This window comes from Leptonychotes weddellii, chromosome 9 (assembly GCF_054177405.1).
Source record: "Leptonychotes weddellii isolate Sample4059 chromosome 9, ASM5417740v2, whole genome shotgun sequence".
In the NCBI taxonomy this organism is placed as follows: Eukaryota; Metazoa; Chordata; class Mammalia; order Carnivora; family Phocidae; genus Leptonychotes; species Leptonychotes weddellii.
The window spans coordinates 124,926,981-124,948,599 of record NC_138377.1 but is presented as its reverse complement, the minus strand read 5'-3'; the positions used below and the strand labels follow the sequence as shown (position 1 = coordinate 124,948,599).

Here is a 21,619-nt window from a genome sequence, read left to right as displayed (position 1 = left end):
TCAAATACGTAGGGAGCACTTTCTACGTCCTGGACAGGGAGCTAGGTGCTGGGGTAACGTGGTGAAAATCTGAGCAGGGCAAAGTCTGAATTAGGGCTTAGGCTGCAGCAGCTGCAGGGAAATAGAAATCTCTAGAGGTTCCTGGATCCCTCAGCAAAAGCCAGTACCTGGCAAGTCGGCAGGCTGGGCCGGGATCTAAAGGGGAAGAGAGAAGTCAGGGAGAACTGCACCGTCGGGTTCGTGGGAAGGGACGGAGCTCAGCCGGAGGCCGGGGGCCACTTTCCAAAGGTGCTGTCAAAACCTCAAGGTTATTAGACAGCCCAGTGCCCTTGAAAGAGGCGTGATACCGCGGATGGAGGGCGTGAGCTGGTCTGGACACCACTGAGCCCCGCTCAGCGCTCCGCTTTGGAGCCCATGAGCTGGAGCCCAGAGCAGGCGTGAGGCCCAGGGTCCCCCAAGTCAGCGGGGGGCTGGGCATCTCAGAGCCTCCTTCCCAGCCCCAGGGGCCGCACGGCACGCCGGGATTGGGCCTGGCTGGCTGGACTTCCCTCTGCGCCATGACCTGCCGCGGCCCGCGGGGTGGGGGCTCCTGGGCCCGCGGGGGGTGGGCCCTGGAGGAGAGACCCTCGCTTCCGTGCCGGCGCCCGGGCAACGTGAGCCGGCTGCTGCATGGGGAGGGGCTCACGGCCAGAAGGGGGTCCGTCCAGGGGTCCCCCAGCACTGCCCCCTGTGCCCTCCCCACCGTGCCTTCCAGGTACAGCCCACACCAGGATGCTGACCCGCTGAAGCCCCGGGAGCCCGCCATCATCAGACATTTCACCGCCTACAAGAACCAGGACCACGGGGCCTGGCTGCGCGGTGGGGACGTGTGGCTGGACAGCTGTCGGTGAGGAGAGCCGTGGGGTCTCGGCACAGGGAGGGGGTGGTGCCCCCCCACACGGGGGGAGAGGAGAGCAGGGCAGGGAGGAAGCAGACACACAGACCTTGGCCTTCTGGTCCCCCCCCGCCAAGGCAGAGGCATATGCCCCCCCAGCTGGCAGTGACCCCCCAAGACCCCCTAAAGACAGCATACACAGGTGCTCTGGGTCATCAAACAGTCCCTGGGTGAGGCTCTCTGAGCACGGAGCCAGTCAGTGAAAGGAGGAAAGAAGGAGGAAGCCAGCACGTTCTGGGCACCTGCCGTGCGCTGAATCCTTGGTGGTCTTTGTTACTGTGCTTCTTGAAGGTACAAATTATCTCTTCCATTTTGGAGAGGGTAAACTGAAGCTGAGTCTAGTGACCTTCCCAGAAGGTCACACGACGAGTAAGCGGTTGAACGGGGGCTTGAAATTGCAACTCACTGGACTCCAAAGCGTGGCCACAGTGTAATTGTGACCGTGGGTCTTGCCCTTCCCGGCAGCTGCCTGACCCCTGGGAAATTGGAATCTGTCTGTCCTTCTCGCTGTGGCCGAAATGGGAGTGGGATGGCCAGGGGGGCAGTGGAACCGTATCCACGTGGCCCGTCTTTACCTGGTGTGGGACCCAAGAGTGGCCAGGTCCTCCCAGATCCAACCTTGCACTTAGCCCCGGAGTCGCGGGCGGGGACGGGTGGCAGAGGAGAGGCTCGCGGAGCCTGGGGTGCATGCTACTGATGCAGCGTGGCCCCAAACACCGAGCGCATGTTTGCAAGCAGACACTGGGCGGGAGAACCCACGGCTCCCGCAGCAAACCCCGTGCCAGGTAAAGCCTGCCTCCCCACACAGTGTCCACCACGTGATGCCAGGGACAGGGAAGGGTCCTTCCCTCCGCAGCTCCCCTGCGTGTGGAGTGAGAGCAGGCTCTGACCGTCCACTCTTGTCCCCAGGTTTGCTGACAATGGCGTTGGCCTGACCCTGGCCAGGTAAGGGCAGCCGTCGTCGTGCTGGGCGCTCGGTGGGAAGCCGGCTCTGGACAGCTCACCCCAGACATTCTCTCCCGACAGTGGTGGGACCTTCCCCTATGATGATGGCTCCAAGCAGGAGATAAAGAACAGCCTGTTTGTTGGCGAGAGTGGCAACGTGGGGACAGAGATGATGGACAACAGGATCTGGGGCCCCGGCGGCCTGGACCACAGCGGGAGGACCCTCCCCATAGGCCAGTAGGTTTGCAACCGTGGCAGCTTCCTTGTTCCGTGGCTTACGCTATGTGGCAGCAGTGGAAGGGATGATGCTCGCGTGTGATTTCCACCTGCTGGCTGTGAATTCCTCTGTCCGTTACCGGTCAGAGAAATCACTGAATCTAAAGACGGTAGCCAGCAGTGGGGTGAAATCGAGAACAGGAGAGAGAAATTAAAAAAAAAACAAAACAGTGTTGGAGACCAGTCCACAGGGCCATGTGACGATCGGAATGCAGTGTGTGGTTCTGGGGCCACGTCAGTGGCAGTTCCGTGTCTGGGCTCAGCGACCACGGCTCCTTCCTCCTCTGACAGTGCATTGCCCCCGCTTCTGAGGACGGGGCAGATAGACTCAGGCCAACGGGGATAACCAGGACGGTGACAGAACCTGACGCCGTGTGGCACGCAGATGGGGAGCTGCAGTCAGGAGAAGGGAGCATATTCGGGGGAAGAGCACGGGAGGTGTTGTCATGCATCCTCAGGGCTGCCAGGCGCTTTCAAGACGAAACTCATTCCCCATGAGCCCTAGGGGTTCGAATGAGTGTAGTGCAGGAAGGAACTTCCGCCAGTCGGGCTTGTTCATCCACAGAATCGTAGGGCTGTGTCGAGGGGTCGTGGGCTCTCTGCTGCAGGTGGAGTTCACGCGGGGGTGGGGGGACAACAGGTGGTTGGAGCAGGGGGTGACCTGGAGGGTTGACCCGCTCATAGAGCAAAGGGACCAAAGGGACTCAGTCAGTTCCTCAGAGAGCCTTGGAGGGAGGGGTTCCGTGAGAGGACATCTCTCCCCCATCTGATGGGGATTCTGCTCCAACATGAATCCGAACCAGACAGCAAGGCCCTGAGCCGGCCAGCAGTGCAGGGAGACCCGCTCTCCGAGTGCTCAGGGCTCCCCGAGCGTCTTCCCTTTCTCTGGGGAAATGTAATCCCTGCTTCTATGGGCAGGACATGGCCTGAAGCTCCCACCGCAGAGATGTGGCCTTTGCAAGGACTTTGTAGACAGAATCCTAGCCTCCGTTGGCACAAGCCATCAGGAAGCCCTTGTTTTTGTCTGGTGTAAGTGCTGCACCCTTCCCTTTAGGTCATTTTTATGAGCAACTCTGCATCTGCATATTTGGGGTTGCTTTGCTGAGGGTTACCAGCTTCCCAGGACCAGAATGTTCTGATGACGTCCAGGGGCGAGTTTGTTTATGGAGGCCTGATAGTTCTGCCAAAGCAGGCAGGTTCTTTGCACCATGTTCGTGAGCAGGGACTGTGCCCTGCTTGGCCCGGGTGATCCGTCCTGAACAGGCCTAGGCTGGGCTCAGAGGAAAATAAGTACACACTCTGTGTACACAGCTAGTAAGGATGGGTGGTCCCCAGAGTGCCTGAGATGGAGGCGCCCCATGAGAACTAGGGTTCGAGGCGCTGATGCTAATTGATTCCATCCACAGATGCAGAAATGCAGGAAGTCCTTGGCGTCCACTGAAGGCACAGGCCAAGACTGGTGTGATCAGGGCTTTCCTCGGGGAACCGTATCTGGGCAGGGGAGCCCAAGGTGGAGGATGGGGGACTGCAGAGTATGGCCTGTCCCTGGGAACAGACCCTTTTCTGTGTTCATTCCCCTCCTGCTGCCCTTCCTCCTTCACATCAGCTGTGGGAGGAGGGGGCCTGGCCCAGAGGCAGAGATGCCAGGAAAACCATACCAACTGGGCTTGAAGAATGAATGAGCCTAGATTTGGGGCCACCAGGAAGCCCAGCCAACCCCTCTCAAGCCTTGTTCGGGAGTCAGAGGCAGATGAGGGGTGTCTCTGAGCCCCTGCCCTCTGCTGGGCCAAGTGGCCCATTCTCCAGTCCCTTCTACCTCCGCCTCTGAGCGTGTGGCCTCCTCCTGTCCTTTCCCTGAGGCCTGGAGATCAAGGCCTTCCTGGGGTCCTCTGGCAGCCCACATTCTTGCCCTCCCGGGGGGGGGCCCGCCTCTCTTTGAGGGATGCTCAGAAGGTTATGAACAGTTATCTTATCACATAATCATCACCTTCCATTCTGTCCCAGACCCCAGAGACTTGCAATCAAAAGGCTTACTCAGACAAAACTCAATTGGGTTTTAATCTGATTAAATTTTTACGGCAACTGAGACAAAGGCGATAATCACTAATTGCTCTAGTCTCCCAAAGGACATAATACTACCATTCTGTAGCAATATTTACAGTATTTACCCAATGACTCTTCACAGGATGGAAAAATTGGGGGAAATACTTGAATAGAGGACAATTCCCCAAACCCCAAACCAGCAACTAAATAGCCATCCATCCATCCGTCCTTCCATCCATCCATCCATCCATCCACCCATCCATCCATCCTTCCATTCATCCATCCACCCACCCACCCATCCATCCATCCATCCACCCTTCCATCCATCCATCCATCCTTCCTTCCTTCCTTCCATCCACCCATCCATCCATCTATCCATCCAATAAGTCATCTGACAATCGTTTATTGACATTTACTCTATCTGTAAATGCTATCTCAGTGAATTAATTAATGAATCAATAATGCCCTGCAGTGAGGGGTTGCTGGAGGTGGGGATCAGGAATGGTTTACCCAGGAAGTCTCTGTTTTCATCCACCTTGGAGGGTGCGGATAACTCCGTGGCACAACATGGCGATCAGCCTGACATCGGACTTCCTTAACCCCATAGGAATTTTCCGATCCGAGGAATTCAGTTCTATGACGGCCCCGTCAACATCCAGAACTGCACTTTCCGCAAGTTTGCGGCCCTGGAGGGCCGGCATACCAGTGCCCTGGCCTTCCGGCTGAACAACGCTTGGCAGAGCTGCCCTCATAACAACGTGACCAACATTGCCTTTGAGGATGTCCCGGTGAGTGAGGTGCTGGGGCAGGCTCCCGGCAAATCCAGACTCTGGGCGGTGATTCACAAGTCCCCCGGGGCTGGAGTTTGAGCAGTTGCCACCACCACAGGGAATGAACAACTTCCTGCAAGCAGGCTGGGCCATGTCCCAGCCCGTCGGCATCCAGACTGGAAAAGTACAAACATAGGTTGCCCCACAGGTCAGGTCTGGCTACGTAAGTGCTCGCTTGCCCTCACCCTGCCCCAACCCCCTAGAGCCTCTGCAGGGGCTCCTGCCAGACTCAAGGGCCTGAGGCTGTTCCTCCAAGGGCCTTGGTTTTGACCTCCTGAGTCTCGAGACAGGCCCACCTGAGTGGGTACAGTTAATCTAAAATCCCAGGGTTTCCAAGGCCCTCTTTGCTAAAGATGCTCTGCTCGTCTCTCCCGGAGAGTGCACCATGAACGGGGTCCACCCGGACACAGACAGGTGCCGGCAAGGAGCTGGGGTGAGGAGAGCAGGACAGAGGGCTGCCCCTTGAGGCTGGGCAGGGCCAGACGGCCTGGGGCATTTACTCTGGGTTACGGACCTCCCAGAACTTTCCTCTTCCTCCTCCTGGTCCTCCTCTGGGCCTGCCCTTTGCCTGTCTGCCCTGCCCTGGTGGGCCGAGGGGAAGGAGTGAAACTTGTTACTTCATTTCTTTACTCAGGCCACTGAGGCCTGGGAGAGGTCAGTCATGGAGACCTCCACGGCTGGTGTTGGAAGACTGTCTTGCTAAAACAGCACGTACACACACATGCACTCCTGCGTCCCCTCCCCTCCACACATCGGAGCACTCTCTAGGGTCACCCACAGCAGCCGGGCCTCCTGTGAGCAGAGGCCAAACGGACGTGTTGCGTCTAGAGCTGAGGCCGGTGAGCGTCTGGCTGTTTGTCTGGCTTCCTCTGTGAGGTCAGCCGGGAGGTCAGCCGTGAGGTCTCCTGCAGCGCCCAAGAGCGTCTTGGGTTTGGCCAGGGTGTCATGTCAGCGGATATCGGAAACTTCTCCCTGGCCTGATGACAGCCGCCCTTTCCCTTCAGCTCTGGCCCGGCCCTCACTTTCCTGGGCTCTGTTTAGATTACTTCCAGAGTGTTCTTCGGAGAGCCCGGGCCCTGGTTCAACCAGCTGGACATGGACGGGGATAAGACGTCGCTGTTCCATGATGTCGACGGCTCCGTGTCCGGGTACCCGGGGTCCTACCTCATCAAGGACGACAACTGGCTGGTCCGGCACCCGGACTGCATCAACGTCCCCGACTGGAGAGGGGCCGTCTGCAGCGGCCGCTACGCGCAGGTAGGGAGACCAGGGCGCCCCTGGGGCCACCCATCCCCCCCAACCCCCCAGTCCTGGGACGAGGCGGAGCGCGGGCCTGCCACAGGCCCGGCTCTGTGCCGTGCAGGATATTTGGGTGTCTCTCCTCTCCTATTTTTCTTTCTCTCTTTCCTCCTCACCCTGTGGAGTTTTCAAAAAGTCAAAGCGAAAACACATCATAGGCAGAAAGCAGAATGCCTTGGAAAGGGGCATTCTGAGGTCAAGGGCTTGGATTACATCAGGCCCCAGTGCATCGAGCCAGCGTGCAGATGTGGGCAGAGGTGAAACCAGCTCTCCATCTGTGAAATGGGGCTAATAGCTGAACCTCCTTAACGAGGCTGTGGGCGTGGGCTCATATACGGATGTAAAGTGCTCCAACAGCCTCAGCCGCCAGAACCGTGGTGCAGACCATGCGTGTGGTCTTAAATCTTCTAGAAGCCGCATCAAGGCAAGGAAGAAAGAAACGGGAAATTAATTTTAATAGTAGTTAATAATGTATTTTAACAGCACACTCAGAATACTACCATCTCAACATGTAATCAATGCATAAAAATCACTAGTAAGGCACTTTACATCTATGTATTTGTCTTCCTGTTCTAAGTCTTCAGAGTCCCCACACCATTTGGGTATAAATTTTCAACAAAGTGGAAGCGAGTCCCACTGAAATGATGAAGTCACGTTTAGCAGGAGACTATTTTACACTGCCTTCAGTTTGAAATCTAAATTAATCAAAATGAAATTTAAAATTCAGGTCCTCAGCCACACTGAAAGACTTTCCAGTGCTCAGTGGCCCCGTGTGGTCAATGGCTGTTGTACGGGACAGCATGGGGAACGTGGTAGAACCGAAAACCTTCGTTAGCTATGATGATGCTACCTTAAGTTAGTACGTGGCTGGTGAATAAATGAGGAGGCATGCCCAAGAGAATGAAGGTGTTACAGGCGGGGGAGCCCGGCAAGCCCGGTGGCCCCGGAGGGGGCAGGACACAAGTGTGAAGGAAGGAGGTTGTCCTCGGGACCGGCAGGCACTGTGGGCATCAGGAATGGGGGCCGGGGGGCAGTGAGGAAGGAGCTGCAGGAGGTCTGGGGTCCCGGAGAGACGGGACAGGGAGCTGGCGCCAGAGAGGGGAAGGGGCCCTGGGGCCAGGTGGGCGCTCGGAGTCGGGGGTGCCGGAGAGACAGGCGCCGGTGGAGTAGGAGGGCCGGCGGGAAGACAGGGCCGGGCTCAGGGCAGGAGGTCGGGGCGCTTGCGCGATAGAAGGTGAGGCCGGACAGTGGGCTGAGGAGGGTGGTCCCCGTAGAGAGCCTAAGGGCGGGAAGAGGGGCCGGGAGTGTGGGGGTGCCAACCAGAGGCCGGGAAAGCTGGGTGGAGACTGGAGCTGAGGAAGGGGAAGGGCGTCGGCCTCCCTGCCGGAGAGCCCCGGGGGGAGGTGGGCCTGGAAGGATCCGGAGAGGCTCCTGCGGCCTGCCTGCTCAGGGCGAGGGATGCGATGCTGGGGGAGCCGGGGGCGACCTGGCCCTTTGAGAAGGCACACTGGGAGGTGGGGTCGGAGTTTGCTGATAGACGGGATCGGGTCGTGAGGAATTAGAGGGTGATGGAACCCTGGGCCCTCGTGCCCCCAGGGCGGGCCCTCCTCGCGGCCCCCCTCCCCGGGTGGAGCCTCCCACCCTTGCTTTCCCACACATTGCTTGTCTTCTTGCAGAAACGCTCTGATTGCTAGCGCTTGCCCGGTTATCAGAATGGGCTGCTGCTTCGTCAGTTCTCGCGACCCCTCCCTTCCCTTCGCGGCTTGATCTTCCCTTGAACTTGTGCTTCTCCTGAGCGCCCAGCTATGGGCAGTGCCGAGGTTTCCCTCTCCGTTTCGTGGGCAGCACAACCGGAGGGGAGATGCCCCCTCCCCTCCATGTGCACAGTGGCTCGTGGCTGTGCTGGCCACGGCCACGGGGACGTCGCCTTGGGAATACAGGATGCCGTGTCTGATGCTGAGGCTGGCCCACAGCAACCGGGCTCTTGCGTCCGCAGGACTTGCCGTGCGCTCTCTGAAATGAGATGCCACTGACCGGCGCAGGGTTTAGGACACAGGGGCTGGACCCAGGGAAAGGGAGCGAGGAGCGGCCACGCGCCCTGGGCTGTCTCTCCGACGCAGGCGGGACAGCAGCTGGGGAAAGGAAGCGGCTTTCTGTCCAAGTCCTCGCCCCCCACCCCCCGTCCTCCTGCTTCCTCGTCCCCTCCTTCCCCTGGTTACTTTGGGTTTGTCCAAGTCCTCGCCCCCCACCCCCCGTCCTCCTGCTTCCTCGTCCCCTCCTTCCCCTGGTTACTTTGCGTTTGCCGCGTGACTGTGAAGCCAGCCCCTCCCCCGTGTCCACTGGGGTGTCCTGGACGGAGCCCTTTGCTGAGCGTGCACAGGAAGCCTGAGCCGGGTCGTGCACCCGCCGGCAGGAAGACATGCCCCCTTATTTGGCCGGTGGTTCACGCATCCTTAAAAGGGCTCCAGGAGGAAGTTCCTCTGAAAGTGGGGCCCGTGGTCTGATGTTGACCAGACGCTCTTGGAATAGTCTCTTGTAACTGTGCAGATGTGTGTTTCCTTTCTGGGTCGCCAAAGATGTACATTCAGGCCTACAAGACTAGTGACCTACGGATGAAGATCGTCAGGAACGAGTTCCCCAGCCGTCCGCTCTACTTGGAGGGGGCCCTGACCCGGAGTGCCCACTACCAGCAGTACCAGCCGGTCGTCACGCTGCAGAAGGGCTACACCGTGCACTGGGACCGGACGGCCCCCGCCGAGCTCATCGTCTGGCTCATCAACTTCAACAAGTGAGTGGGCGCCCAGCCCGAAGCGCTGTGACCTGGGGACGGCGCTCTCCTGGAGCTCAAGGCCGCGGTGAGGACGTCCCACCGTGATGAAGCCCCAGGCCAGCGCATATCAGCCCCGCAGAAGGGCTCCTCTAGAGGGGCCGAGAGCAGCCGGTAGTCAGGGATCAGAGACCGGCCTGAGCCCCCCGCCCTGGGCACGGCTGACCTCGGGCACAGCGTCAGGCTCCTGTGGGGCAACCAAGGGAGGTGACCGGCCTGAGCCCCCCGCCCTGGGCACGGCTGACCTCGGGCCCAGCGTCAGGCTCCTGTGGGGCATCCAAGGGAGGTGACACAACAGCATGTCCCTCGGGATCCGGCCTCAGAGACGGAGGCCGGCGTGCTCTCTGTGAACACGGCCACGGTCTCCCTGGGAGACAGACATCAGATGTGGAAAACGACAGCCACAGACACGAATGGGCCCTGAGATTGGGCTGGGACAGGAGGGCTGAGCCACGGCCTCCGCATCCTGGGCTCTTCCACAACAACCCGGACGCGAGGGCGTCCTTCTGCTCCCGGTGGGGCACCCCAGTGTAGGCCCGGGGGGAGCCGAGCCACTGTCCCGGTGAGCCCCTCCCGCCCCCACGCACTCCGCACAGACCCCGCGACCACAGTAGCAGGTGGTCCTTTGGGACCGCCCGTTGCAGAAATGGGGGAGGATGGCTGGGTCTCTCTCCGGGGCGTGCCCCGGACGCCCCTCCCCGTAACCTGGCCCTCCTCCCGACCTCAGGGGCGACTGGATCCGCGTGGGGCTCTGCTACCCCCAGGGCACCACCTTCTCCATCCTGTCGGACGTGCACAACCGCGTGCTGAAGCAGACGGCCAAGACGGGCACCTTCATGCGCACCTTACAGATGGACAAGGTGGACCAGAGCTTTCCGGGCAGAAGCCACTTCTACTGGGACGAGGACTCAGGGTGAGGAGCCCCACTCGGCCCCGTGTGGCTCCCGAGAGCCCCCAGCGGGTTCCCGGCTGGCGGCGTAAGATGCTTTGCTAGGGGCTTCCATTCAAAGGCCGATGGCGCCATCCGCCAATGACATCCTCCAGGCTGCCAAGCTTGGGCGTAAACATTCTGTAAAACACACACAGGGGCTGTAGGACACGTGCCTGTTTCGGGAGCAAAGTGAAAGCAGTGACTCTCAGAACGGAGAAAATGCGGAGCGTTACCTCCGACCCTCACACACCAGCTGGAGCACGTGATGTCACCCCTCGTCCGGGGGCGGGGGGGACGAGGAGGGAACGGAGACGGATCAGCAGGGGCCTGCCCAGAGGCCACAGCACAGTCTGGGCACCCCTGATTTCGAACCCAGGCCATCTGTTCCCAGAGCCCCCCACCCTTGTGCTAAACGGCACCACGTTCTACTCAGGAGACACAACAGGGGTGGCGTGTCTGTCTGGAGATAGGGAGCTATTTGGTCCCCTCCCCTAAAAAAGAGTAAGTCTGACATCTCAGGAATGCCCGCACATCTCCGAAGCCACGAGGCTGTTGACAGCCAGCCCCAGGGGAGTCCAGGGAAAGGATCGCTTTGCAGTCATTTTCCCATTCTTTTTTTTTTTTTTTTCTTTTTTAAGATTTACTAATTTGAGAGAGAGACAGAGAGCACAGAGGGGACAGGCAGAGGGAGAGCGAGAATCTCAGGCAGGCTCCACGCTCAGTGCAGAGCCCAATGAGGGGCTGGATCTCACCACCCTGCCATCAGGACCTGAGCCGAAACCAAGAATCAGACGCTTAACGGACTGTGCCCCCCAGGCGCCCCCATCTTCCCATTCTTGTATTGAGGTCGAGGATAAGGAAATCCCTAGCAGGTGCTCTCTCTGGAGATGAAGGTTATCAATCTGATTAGAGAGAAATTCGAATTTGAAAGTCGGAGGCCTAAGTAAAATGCTGGGGTGGGGGCCACAGATAACACCCCTTTCCTCACGTGACTTCTCAGCCACCGTGGGGCAGACAAGGCGGCCGGCGAGGAGGGAACGGTGTCTGCTGGTGAAGCTGCTGCTGCAGCGCAGAGCTCCCGATAACGACCCCAGGCAGCGGTGAACGACCGTGGACGCCCCGCAGACAGCCCACCCCCGGGACGCAGGGCGCGGGGGGCAGACCGGGGTGCCCGGCCTCCGTCCCCGCAGTCAGGGCGCGCTGATGACGAGGCTGTGCTTTAGTTCGGTTACACGCTCGGGGACCGTGAGCGGGTTACAGGATGCTGGTTCCTGTGTAGAAGCCCAAACCGTCGGGCTTCCCCAATTCTCGGGGCCCCTCTGCCCGGCCAGCGTGTGTCCCCGGCGCCACCAGCTGTGTGGGGTGGGTGGGGGTCGCGGCATCGGGCTGGTTGGGCCATGTGGGCGCAGCCGAGGGCCAGCCCCAGGGCCAGCCCGCGTCACGTGTGCTAACAGAGGTGGGAACCACCTGAAAGCTCTCTCCGGAACTGAACCAACAGCGATAAGCCCCAAGTTAGTGCCTTGGCTTGCTCGCCCTCTGAGCCCCTGCACCCCCCGGGCCGCGTCTGGTCCTCGCCCGGAAGCGAGAATCAGTTCTGGCCCGGAGGAAAGCCCGGCGAAGAACCGGTAGCAGGCTCCTGAGCCGGCGCCGTGAAGGGACAGACCGCCCGGCTCTGTCACCGTGCAGCTGGGGGGTCCTGGGCAAGTCACCTGGCTTCTCTGAGCCATGGTTTCCCCGTCCGAGAACTCAGGACGGTAGCAGTGCCTACCGCCCAGGACCGTTCGAGGGTTAAGTGAGATACTGTGTGACTTTGCGGCCAGCGCGTAGAGCGGGGGGTCCACGTTAGTGTTGTTCCCTTCATCCGATGCATTTATCTCTCCGACCGCAGCGACCGACACAGACACGGCCCACTGGCCACGCTAACAGGGGCGGGGGGGTGGGGAGCGCCCTTGGGGGAGGAGGGGGAGGAGGGGGAGGAGGAGGGGGAGGAGGAGGGCTCCCACACCAGAGCGAACCGGCCGCGCTCCCCGCGTGCAGGCTGTTGTTCCTGAAGCTGAAAGCGCACAACGAGAGAGAGAGGTTTGCCTTCTGCTCCGTGCGAGGCTGCGAGAGAATCAAGATTAAGGCTCTGATCCCCAAGAACGCGGGCGTCAGCGACTGCACGGCCAGCGCCTACCCCAGGTTCGCCGAGAGGGCTGTCGTGGACGTGCCCATGCCCAGGAAGCTCCCTGGCTCCCAGCTGGTGAGTGGCGGGGGGCGGCCTTTGCCCGTACCCGGGCCCAGACCCAGGGAGGGCCCTTCCTGGACATCTGCCTGGCCCCCGGCCGATGCGGTGACTTCCGTACTGGGGGATGCGGGGGACGGCTCCCCAGACCCAACAACCGCGCCAGGCTGTGTCTGTTTTCCAGAAGACAAAGGACCGCTTCTTGGAGGTGAAGATGGAAAGTTCCGGGCGGCGCTTCCTCCACCTCATGAGCGACTTCGCATACATTGAAGTGAGTGGCTCTGGCCCTGCAGGGGGCTGGGGGACTGGCTGGCCGCGGGGTGGGGCTCTTGTCACAAGCCTTCCTCCTCCGGGAAATGGATTCCCCGGTCATTCTGGAGGACAGAGGTCCAACATGGGGGTGGGGGGGAGGTTGGCAGGGTCGGGTCCTTCTCCAGGCTCCCAGGGGGCGCCTGCCTGGGGCCTCTGCTGGCCTCTGGTGGCTGCACGCCGTCCCCGGCTCAAGGACACACCCCTGCATCGTCTGCCTTGTCTCCACGGCCTTCTCCCTGAGTGTGGGAGCCCCGCACCCCCTGCCTTCCTCCCATAAGGACACCTATCACTGGGCTTAGGGCCCATCCTAAATCCACAGGGATCTCACCTCCAGATCCTTAATGTCCCAACATCTGCAAAAACCCCTGGTCCACATAAGCTGACTTCCACAGTCTCCGAGTGATGGGGCCGTCATTTGGGGCCCTGCAGAGGGCTACAGAGAATGGATGGAGGAGGGTTTTAAGTTTGGAACAGCTTCGCAGGCAGGCTGCCCTCAGGGTCCACATGGGAGCCACGGAGCAGCAGAACCCGGGGGCTTTGCCGCCCTCGGGCCCCCACGTCACAGCCGTGTTGCTTTGGGCCTGCAGGTGGATGGGATGAAGCACGCCAGCGCAGAGGACGGCCTCCAGGTGGTGGTGATCGATGGCAGCCGGGGCCACGTGCTGAGCGAGGCGAGCTTCCGGAACGCCATTCTGCAGGGCATCCCGTGGCAGCTGTCTGAGCATGTCGCGGCCATCCCCGACAAGTGAGTGTGCGCGCGGCAGACCCCGGGCTAGGCCTCCTCCCCGGCCAGTCGGGTCTGCGGGAGCTCGGGGCGTCTCCGCAGCGAAGGGCCAGCCCGGCGACTCGTGCCGGAGCCCAGGCCGTGCTGAATGCAGGTCAGGCCGAGGCGGCTGGGCTGCCCGCTTACAAGTGGGAGGCCTGGCCTGGCCCTCTGCCCGGACCACGACACACTCCCAGCATGATCTCACCCTCCCACACTTCCAGTTCCATCCAAATGCTGGTGGCTTTTGAGTGCCTCCAGCCCAGACCTCTCCTCGGCCCCGGACATTCCTGTCCGACTGCTCCTTGGGCAAGGCCATCTGGACGTCTCCTCTAGGTCTGACTCTCGCCATCTGTTGTCTTCTAACCTCCCAGACCAGCCCCTCCTCCTGCTCGCTCTGTTTTGGTTCATCAGCACCATCCCGGCAGACAACTGCACCAGAGTCTGGGCGTCCTGCTCGACTCCCCCTTCATTTCTCCTCTGTCCCCGTGTCCCCATCAGCCCACTTGCCTGAGCGCCCTCCTGCTGGTGCTCTCGGTGGCTGCCCCGCAGGCCAAATCCCCGGTCGGACCTCTGGGCACCAGCACCCCGGCTCAGCCTCCTACCGGGCTGGCCCGTCCACCTCCGCCGTCAGACCCAGCCTCCCTGCGGACTGCTGGCTTGAATTCTTAACTGTACCTCCTGCGCCCTCTGCTAGAAACCCCGGGACTCCCCAGCACGTTCCCAGTCTAACACACACGCACGTCTCTGGTGAGGTCTCTTGCAGCGCAGCTACAAGGTTCTGCTTCTACTGAAGCACTAGTCTTGGTCGGACCGGGGACACGGCTGCTCCCGGATCCAGGGCACGTATGCACTTCTGAGTGTGGGGCCCACGTCTAACTCAGAGGTGCGTTTCTGGCTAACTGGGTGGAGCATCCACTCAAGAGCCAGGAGCTGGCGCGGCAGGAAGCCTGAGTAAAGTGCTCAGTGCAGCACCTGCCACACAGGACGCGCTTAGGAAGTACTTGTCGGTGAGAACAAATGTACGTCACTGAAGCTGAGTGTGTGATGGGCGCGTCACATCAGAGAACGGGGGCTCTGCTTACACTCAGTCCGACTCAGTCTCTGTGTCATCCCCCACTAGAAGCTTCTTCAGCATTGCACATTCGTGCAGAAAGATCAGATTTACTGATTTGGGGAAAACACATTTTTCATCATGAGATCCGTAGTTTTCATGCCTTTTTTGGCCAGAGGATTTCTTCTTGAAACGAAACAGGATGCGGAAGTCTGGAACAAGAAGGGAAAATGCAGAGCCGCTCCGTTTAGGGGAGGGGCAGAGGCATGGGACCACCCCCCCGGCCCCCCACCCAGGGCTCCTCTGGGCCGGGGCAGTAGCCCCGTGTGCCTTGCGGGACGAGCCCTCACTGAGAACCTGCTGTGAGCCAGCCCTGGGGCAGCACCGGGTGCCCTACCAGCAATTGGGTACCAGCAGCCCCTCTCTGACCTCCTGCAAAAGAGCAAGGAATGGGGCAAGGCAGGTCCTACCCGCTGTCACCCAGGCCTGCCCTGCACCTTCCATCCTGTCCCCGGGCCGCCACTGGCCTCGGGGTCCCAGGGAAAGGAGGAGGCAGCTGCTCCCCCCGAGAACATTGAGAATGGCTTTTAGGAGTGGCCTCCGTGCTGCTACCCCTGGGAATCTCCCCGCTGACAGGTGCAGGGGCTCACAGGCCGGGATGGCCCCACACCAGGCGGACAGGGACACCTACAGTGTGCAGGAACCCTGTCTCCGTGTCTGGTTCCTGTGAGCTAACCTAGGGCCCTGTCTGGAGGGCACGACCTTTGTTTGGGGTCACCCCAGCAGGAAGGGACTCCCGCCTTTGCTCTGAGCTGGAACAGTGGCGAAACCGCCTCCTGGGCACCCAGCCCGAATCCAGGGGTGAGGATGTGTTTGCAACGCTCCCTCTCCCTAACAGGCTTTACCCCCCAACCCCTCAGGCCTCCTCCCAGTCCCCCCGAGAGCCGCACGCAGCCCCGGCTCCCTTCCCATCTGTCCCGAGGACTAACAAGCCCTTGTATCTGAGGAGTGTTCCTTCTGCTTCCAGTGGGACACAAATGGGGGTGACAGTGGGTTCCAGAACTCTGTACAGTCTCTCCATGTCTGGACTGTGGTCTGTGGTTATGGGATTCCTTTGAGATGTGAACTGGAAGCCCCGCTAGGCTTCTGTTCCTGGGGGAGGTGCTCACTTCCTCCTGTCTGGCCCGGCAGGCTGAGTCTGCCGCCAGGAGCCTGTGTTCCCAGCACTTTGGCCTGAACACAACCAAGGCAGGGGAGCCTTGCTCCAGAGCTGGGCTTTTGCAGGTTGGGAGCGCCAGGCTGGGAGCACCCCTAGCTCCGGGCCTCTGCCCCCCACCCCCGAGCACGGCTCCCCTTGGACAGGCCCTCTCACACACTTACTCTTCTCCCCATTCTCCCCATTTGCAAACCGAGCCGTAGTGCTGTCTTGCCTGAGCAGAGGGAAGGGACGTGAAGGCGGAGGTTAACCCTCCCCTGAGTGTGTAGTAACCCCAGGGTGTGGCTTTCTCTCTAGTCCTAACCAGTAAGTGCAAGCCGACGTCCCTCCTCCACGTGCCGCCCCGGGAGAGGTGTGCTCCGCGCACCTACTCTGTCCTCACTGGGGCCAGACATGCGCGGGCAGCGGGCCGGGGGAGAGCAGGCTCAGGGATGTGTGGGAGGGCTGCTCAGGATGTCGGTCAGCACACGGCATATGGGACAGGCTGCCCTTTCCCAAATCCCCGGTCGGACCTCTGGGCGCTGCTGACTGCCCCCCACCCCCGACTGCCACCACCGCCCAGGAGGAGCCCTCCCTCCGGCCCCTAACGTCCCCTTCTCTCGCGCAGCTCCATAGTGCTCATGGTGTCCAAGGGAAGATACACCTCCAGGGGCCCCTGGACCAGAGTGCTGGAAAACCTCGGGGCAGACAAGAGCCTCAAGTTGAAAGGTAAGTGGTCTAGAGGGGGTGTCTACCGACTGGGCCCAGACGCCCGGGGCACGGTGGCTGCTACCCCCGTGCTTCCCACCAAACCTCCGGATCCTCAACACAAGTGGTGGCCTTCTGGAATGCATGGGCGAGGTGCCGCCTGTCTCCATGCCACACGGCAGCTCCCTCTCAAGGCGCGGCCAGACACTGCAAGAGACTTGCTAGAGCGGTTCACCCGTCTGCTCGGCAAGTGCCCCCTGCTTTTGAACAAAAGTATCCGCAGAAAAGTGGCTTGATCGGACCGTCGTCCCAGGTCCTGCTGCTCAGCCGGGCAGGGCCCACAGCCTCCTCCATGCTCAGGCGGTCGTCCAGCATCTGCACGGCGCCCTCCAGTCCGCGAAGCTCTTGTTTGTCCCTCCCTGCCTGGGAGAAAATGGAAGCCCGAAGAATCTAGGTGGCTTGTTCAAGGTCACCCTGCACTTCGGAGACAAAGCCCAGCGCAGACCCCGCAGGGAAGAAGCCAGCCCGCCCAGAAATGCCACCTGACACTCATCACCATCTCCGCAGGCTGGGGGGGGCGGGTGGCGGTGGTCCCTGGGAAGTCTGGGAGGGAGGCAGAGCGAGTCTGTGGACACTCATGTCCACCGTGGTCCACGTGTGGTGTGCAGCCCCGCCCCTTGCTGAGCATCTTATAATTCATGAAGAACCGGGGCATTCGGTGCCCTTATTCCCATTTCAGATGGAATTAGACACTTCAGTAACTTGCCCAAGATTCGAATTTGGATCCGAACGTTTCTAGTCCAGACCAGTCAGGGCCGTTGGCTGCCATGCCATCCTGACCACGAGAAACATCTAACGCTGGTCGCCCATCATAGGGGACGTTAACTCCAGGCAGCTCCTGGAGAAAAATCAGGAACCATGAACGAAGGCCCTTCAAAGGAGCCGAAAGAGAACCCCAGGGAAAGAGAGGTCTCTTCTCCAGCTCAGTCCTGGAATCATTTTGGGGCCTCTGTCTTTTTAATTAAGACCCTGTTGCCAAAAGCTGACATGCCTAAGGTGACCGCAGTCGAGTGGTGCTTTCCCAGTGGTGAGAAGTGTGTGCCGGGCGCCGGGCTGGCCGTTCCCCAGTGTGGACGTGCAGTCCCACGCCCCTCAGACGGTTAAGCTCTGAATGCAAGAGGGAGACCGCTGTGCGGGGCCGAGGCCTCGACGTCTGGTCGGGCTGCTCCGTCCACTCTGTGCCTGGACAAAGTCCTTCTAAGGCCACAGCATGTGGGAGCGGGGGAGAGATCTTGTAGAGGCGCCCATCCTTCGCAGACAGATGGGGACGCTGGGCTTCTGACAGGGGCAGGGGCTCAGCTCGAAGGTGGCGGGCGCTCCCGGGAGGTGTCCTGTGTAAAGCAGAGCCACCACCCCAGGCAGCTGGCCCCGAGGTTCAGGTGACACCCCGCGTGCCCCCTGCAAACGACACCGGGTACCTTCAGCAGCCGGACACAGCTCTCCCGTGGGGCACCGAGGAGGAGAGGGCTCCCTGGTAGGGGCAGGGGGATGGCGACGGGGAGCCCTGTGAGGTGATGGGGTGTGGACATTCTCTCGGGGCTTCTGTTCACGGGACCCACCCCTACTTTCCAGAGAAGATGGCATTCGTTGGCTTCAAAGGGAGCTTCCGGCCCACCTGGGTGACTCTGGACACGGACGACCACAAGGCCAAGATCTTCCAAGTGGTGCCGATCCCCGTGGTGAGGAAGAAGCAGCTGTGAGGAGGCCTGCTCGCGGTGCCGCCCCCGATGCGCGGTGACGGCGGCCCCAGGCGGCGGCCCCTGGCACAGCAGCATCAGCCCTGATGGGCCGAGGGGGGGCTGTCAGAGATGCCCGGTGCTGCCCACCTCCCTGCAGCCCCCACTCAGTGTCTCCCTGCAGCCCCGGGGGGCGGAGCTGCCCACGCCGGAGACCTTCTCTTCCCTGCAGCTTCCTGGGTGCTTCTCTCCTGTCTGTGCCTCTGCAGGGGGAGGGGGGCTGCGTACTAGGAGCCCGGGCGGTGCTGGCAACCGGGTCTGCTTCGGCGGGAGCCCCGATCCAGCCATTCGCAGATCCCCGTGCTCTCCAGCACGCGCAGTAGTGGGTGGAGACAGGAAAGAAGAGACCGGTCTTCGGTCTTGGGGAAATCTCTGTTCCTGTAAGCAAGCACCAACCTTTGTGGGGTTAGGAGCCGGCGTGTAGACAGCACTCGCCAAGGTGGGACTGGCTCCCCTCGGGGAATGGGCGAGCCCTGCCTCTGGAGGGGTTCAACCTTTCCGGAGACTTCAGGTCCTGGGATGGGGGGAGGACTAGGTGACTTCTAGAAGCCCTTTCCGTTGTGAGATTCCAGAAGTCTGTGGCTTTTCCTACCGCACATAGAACCCAGCTGTAGATGAGGAGATGCTTTCGGGCCAGCGCCTGTGACGCGGGGTGCCTGGGGCATGCAGGGTTGGGGTGGTGAGAAGCCAGGCCTGGAGTCAGGGGCTTGCAGGCTGGGGGCCCAGGCGGTCAGGTATGCACGCCCTCCGATACCAGGTAGAGAATGTGAAGGGGGGACGATGAGGACCCACGCAGGTGCCCTGCAGGGAAGGATCCCGCAAGCTTGGGTGGGTCAGGAAGCTTCCTGCAGGAGGAGGAAGGGGGCCCACAGGAGGGAAGGGCAGGGCATCTTGGTGAGCAGAGGGGTTCGGAGGTGCAGCCCTTCCCGCCTGCATCTGCCAAAGCTGGTGACTGCAGGTCACCCTCTGCCTGTTGCTTGCTGGCCCACTCACCACGGCCAAGCATGCAAGGGGGGGGGGGCTGGGGGGGCTTATATCGCCCCCCCGCGGGGAGCGCTTTGGTCCCCAGCCAGCCCCCCTCTGACCCCGGACGGGGGTGGAGCTAGGTTGAGAGAAGTGAGCTCCTGTTTGGGGCCTCATGTGCTCTTGAATGGGCTCACCCCTCAATGAGCCCGGGGTTTCGGGGTTGGAAAGGACCTTAATGATGACCTAGTCCCAAACCCTCATTTTTTGGATGGGGCACGTGAGACCCTGACACGGGGAAGAACCACACAGCCAGGCCGGGGGCCGGGCCAGGAGCCCCACGCCCAGCACCTGCTGCCACACTACATTGCCTCAACAACTGGCCCCAGAGTGTCCCGCGCTCCCGAGGGAGCTCCCCAGATGGGGCCGAGCCCCCCGGAAGGAAAAAACTGACCAGAATAGAGAGAACTAGCTGATGGCCTTCTGTGCACACAGGGCTGCCCTCCCGCGGGCTGGCGGCGGCCCTACAGCGTCCACGCTGTTCCAAGCACCGGCCGTCCCTCGAGAGGGCTCGCGGCAGCCACGACCCTCCCACTGGTGCCCCCGGGTCTGCACGCCTGCAGGCGGGGGCCGGGGGACCGTGTCGGGGCACACGGCCATGCTTCTGGCGAGCTGGCGTGGCTGCTCCAGGGGGCCTGCCGAGCCGTGGGGCCCACCGCGGGCCCTTCAGCTACTGCTCACCACCCCGCAGAGAGCTCCGCGAAGGAGGGACGCTCCCGCTCTCTGCTGAGGTCCCCGGGTCACGGGGGGCTCCACGGGGAGCTGCGTTTTCCCCTTCCCTGCGCCAACCACACACCCTTTCTTCAAAGAGGGCCTTCTTGGCTCCCTGTGCCTGGCTGCATGCATGACACTCGGGCAGGAGGCCCCCTCCCCAGGCTGAGCCAACACCCCAGTTCTCCCAGCGGCTCGGAGGTGGCAGAGGGACGTGGCAGCTGCCCAGGCCCTACTCCCGGGCAGGCCCCTTGCGGGCAGCTGCACGGCCCTGCAGAGGGGAGCCGAGATGACCTCACGTTCGCGGCTACGGTTCTGCGGGGTTTCCAGACTCTGTCACCACGACGGGTCTCACACTGTGAACCACTTAGGATGTGATCACTTCGGGCGGCCAGGAACGCGGACTGTCCTTGGTTCGGTTACCTTCCAAAATGACGTATTTGAGAATCCTCAGAGTTGTACGTATTAGACATACGTAGGATCTGCGCACTTTCTCTCTGCCACCGTGGCCGCAGCTGGTGGCCGGGCGCGTTCTTGGTGGCACGGATTGTCTTGTGGCTTGGAAAACTGTCCCTACGGTTCTTTCTGTCTGTCAGCCTTCGCATGAGTTGGGCCTTTAGGGTAAAGGACACTCCTCTGAAATGCTTGTCTCCCTCCTGTTGCCGAAATAGCGGGTCCTTTTTCGGGAATTCGATGTGTAGTGTGATTTGTATGTAAACGTTTCCTATCGGCGCCACCAGGAACAAAGATGTATTTTCTATTTATTTATTATATATGCACTTGGAGAAGTCATTGTCAGAGAAACGAAGAATTGTCTTAAATGTCGTGGGTGGTGGGTGTGCTCAGAGCCTCTGTGGGCGGCAGAGGACCTTGGCTCTGGTGTGGAAAATCTTGCTGTACCATAGTAAACATACAAACGATCTCATTCTCCTGCCTGCTTGTTTCGTTTTCCATTTCCGCGGCCCTCATTTTAAGCCAGATACCTAAGGAAAATAAGATTGACGAAATTAGCCTAAGTGCCTCTCTCATTTCCCAGAATAGTTACGGGCCAACGTCCTATCCGTGCCCCGCCCCGAGGGGGCGCCCACAGGAGCTGGTGCGGCTGGTCCCACGAGAGAGGCTGTCGTGCGTTCTTGTGCCCGGCCAGGCCCAGCCCGTGCCCTGTCCTCCTCGCTCCCCAGCCGTCCGGAAGCTGTCAGGGCAGCTCTGCCCCTGGGGGAAGCCAGGAGGGGCCGACAGGGTCTTGGCTCGAAGCAGGACTGTCTCTTCCTCCTGGACGCCAAACACAGCATCCGAGGACAGCGTGCAGGGGGAGAAGTGGTCCGAGCCCAGCTGCCAGACAGGACGGGGCAGAGCCAGCCTAGCGCGGGCCCCGCGGCCGCACCGGGGGGGGGCTCGCAGGATCTGGGGAGGAGAAGGTGAGAAGCGGAGCCTGGAACAGGGTGGCCAGGGAGTGTTGTGAGCTGTGCCGCCCCACAGGCAGCCACTAGCCACACGTGGAACTTCACCTGCAGGCGGAGGTCACACTCGCACGTTCCTCGAGCAAATGTGTGCAGCCCCTGCTCCAAGCCGAGTGCTGCACAGAGGGGGCATGAGAGAGCCCGGGGCTGGCAGGGGTCAGTGAGTGGGCCGCGGGTCAGCGACCGACGAGGGACGGGGACACGGCCTGGGCGGACAGAAAGCTGGCAGAGGTGGTGGACACGGGTCAGGGAGCCGCATGAGGGGGAGGCCGACGGGCCGGTTTCAGG

General features: G+C 61.2%; 1 protein-coding gene across 3 annotated transcripts in view; it reads left to right on the top strand.

Moving 5' to 3' along the window:
• The window catches only part of CEMIP (cell migration inducing hyaluronidase 1), a 134,465-nt gene extending 113,669 nt beyond the window's left edge, over positions 1 to 20,796 (top strand). For 2 of the 3 annotated variants that reach the window (XM_006746851.3, XM_031017659.2), the window contains 12 exons: positions 755 to 886; positions 1,844 to 1,879; positions 1,961 to 2,116; positions 4,806 to 4,986; positions 6,070 to 6,285; positions 8,904 to 9,115; positions 9,882 to 10,067; positions 12,123 to 12,327; positions 12,494 to 12,580; positions 13,209 to 13,366; positions 16,262 to 16,362; positions 17,974 to 20,796. In XM_006746851.3, coding sequence (XP_006746914.1) covers positions 755 to 886; positions 1,844 to 1,879; positions 1,961 to 2,116; positions 4,806 to 4,986; positions 6,070 to 6,285; positions 8,904 to 9,115; positions 9,882 to 10,067; positions 12,123 to 12,327; positions 12,494 to 12,580; positions 13,209 to 13,366; positions 16,262 to 16,362; positions 17,974 to 18,101 — 1,798 coding nt within the window. In that variant the 3' untranslated portion in view covers positions 18,102 to 20,796. The remainder of the gene's footprint in view (positions 1 to 754; positions 887 to 1,843; positions 1,880 to 1,960; positions 2,117 to 4,805; positions 4,987 to 6,069; positions 6,286 to 8,903; positions 9,116 to 9,881; positions 10,068 to 12,122; positions 12,328 to 12,493; positions 12,581 to 13,208; positions 13,367 to 16,261; positions 16,363 to 17,973) is intronic. The other variant, XM_031017660.2, reaches the window with a different exon arrangement.
• The last annotated feature ends 823 nt before the right edge of the window (positions 20,797 to 21,619 follow it).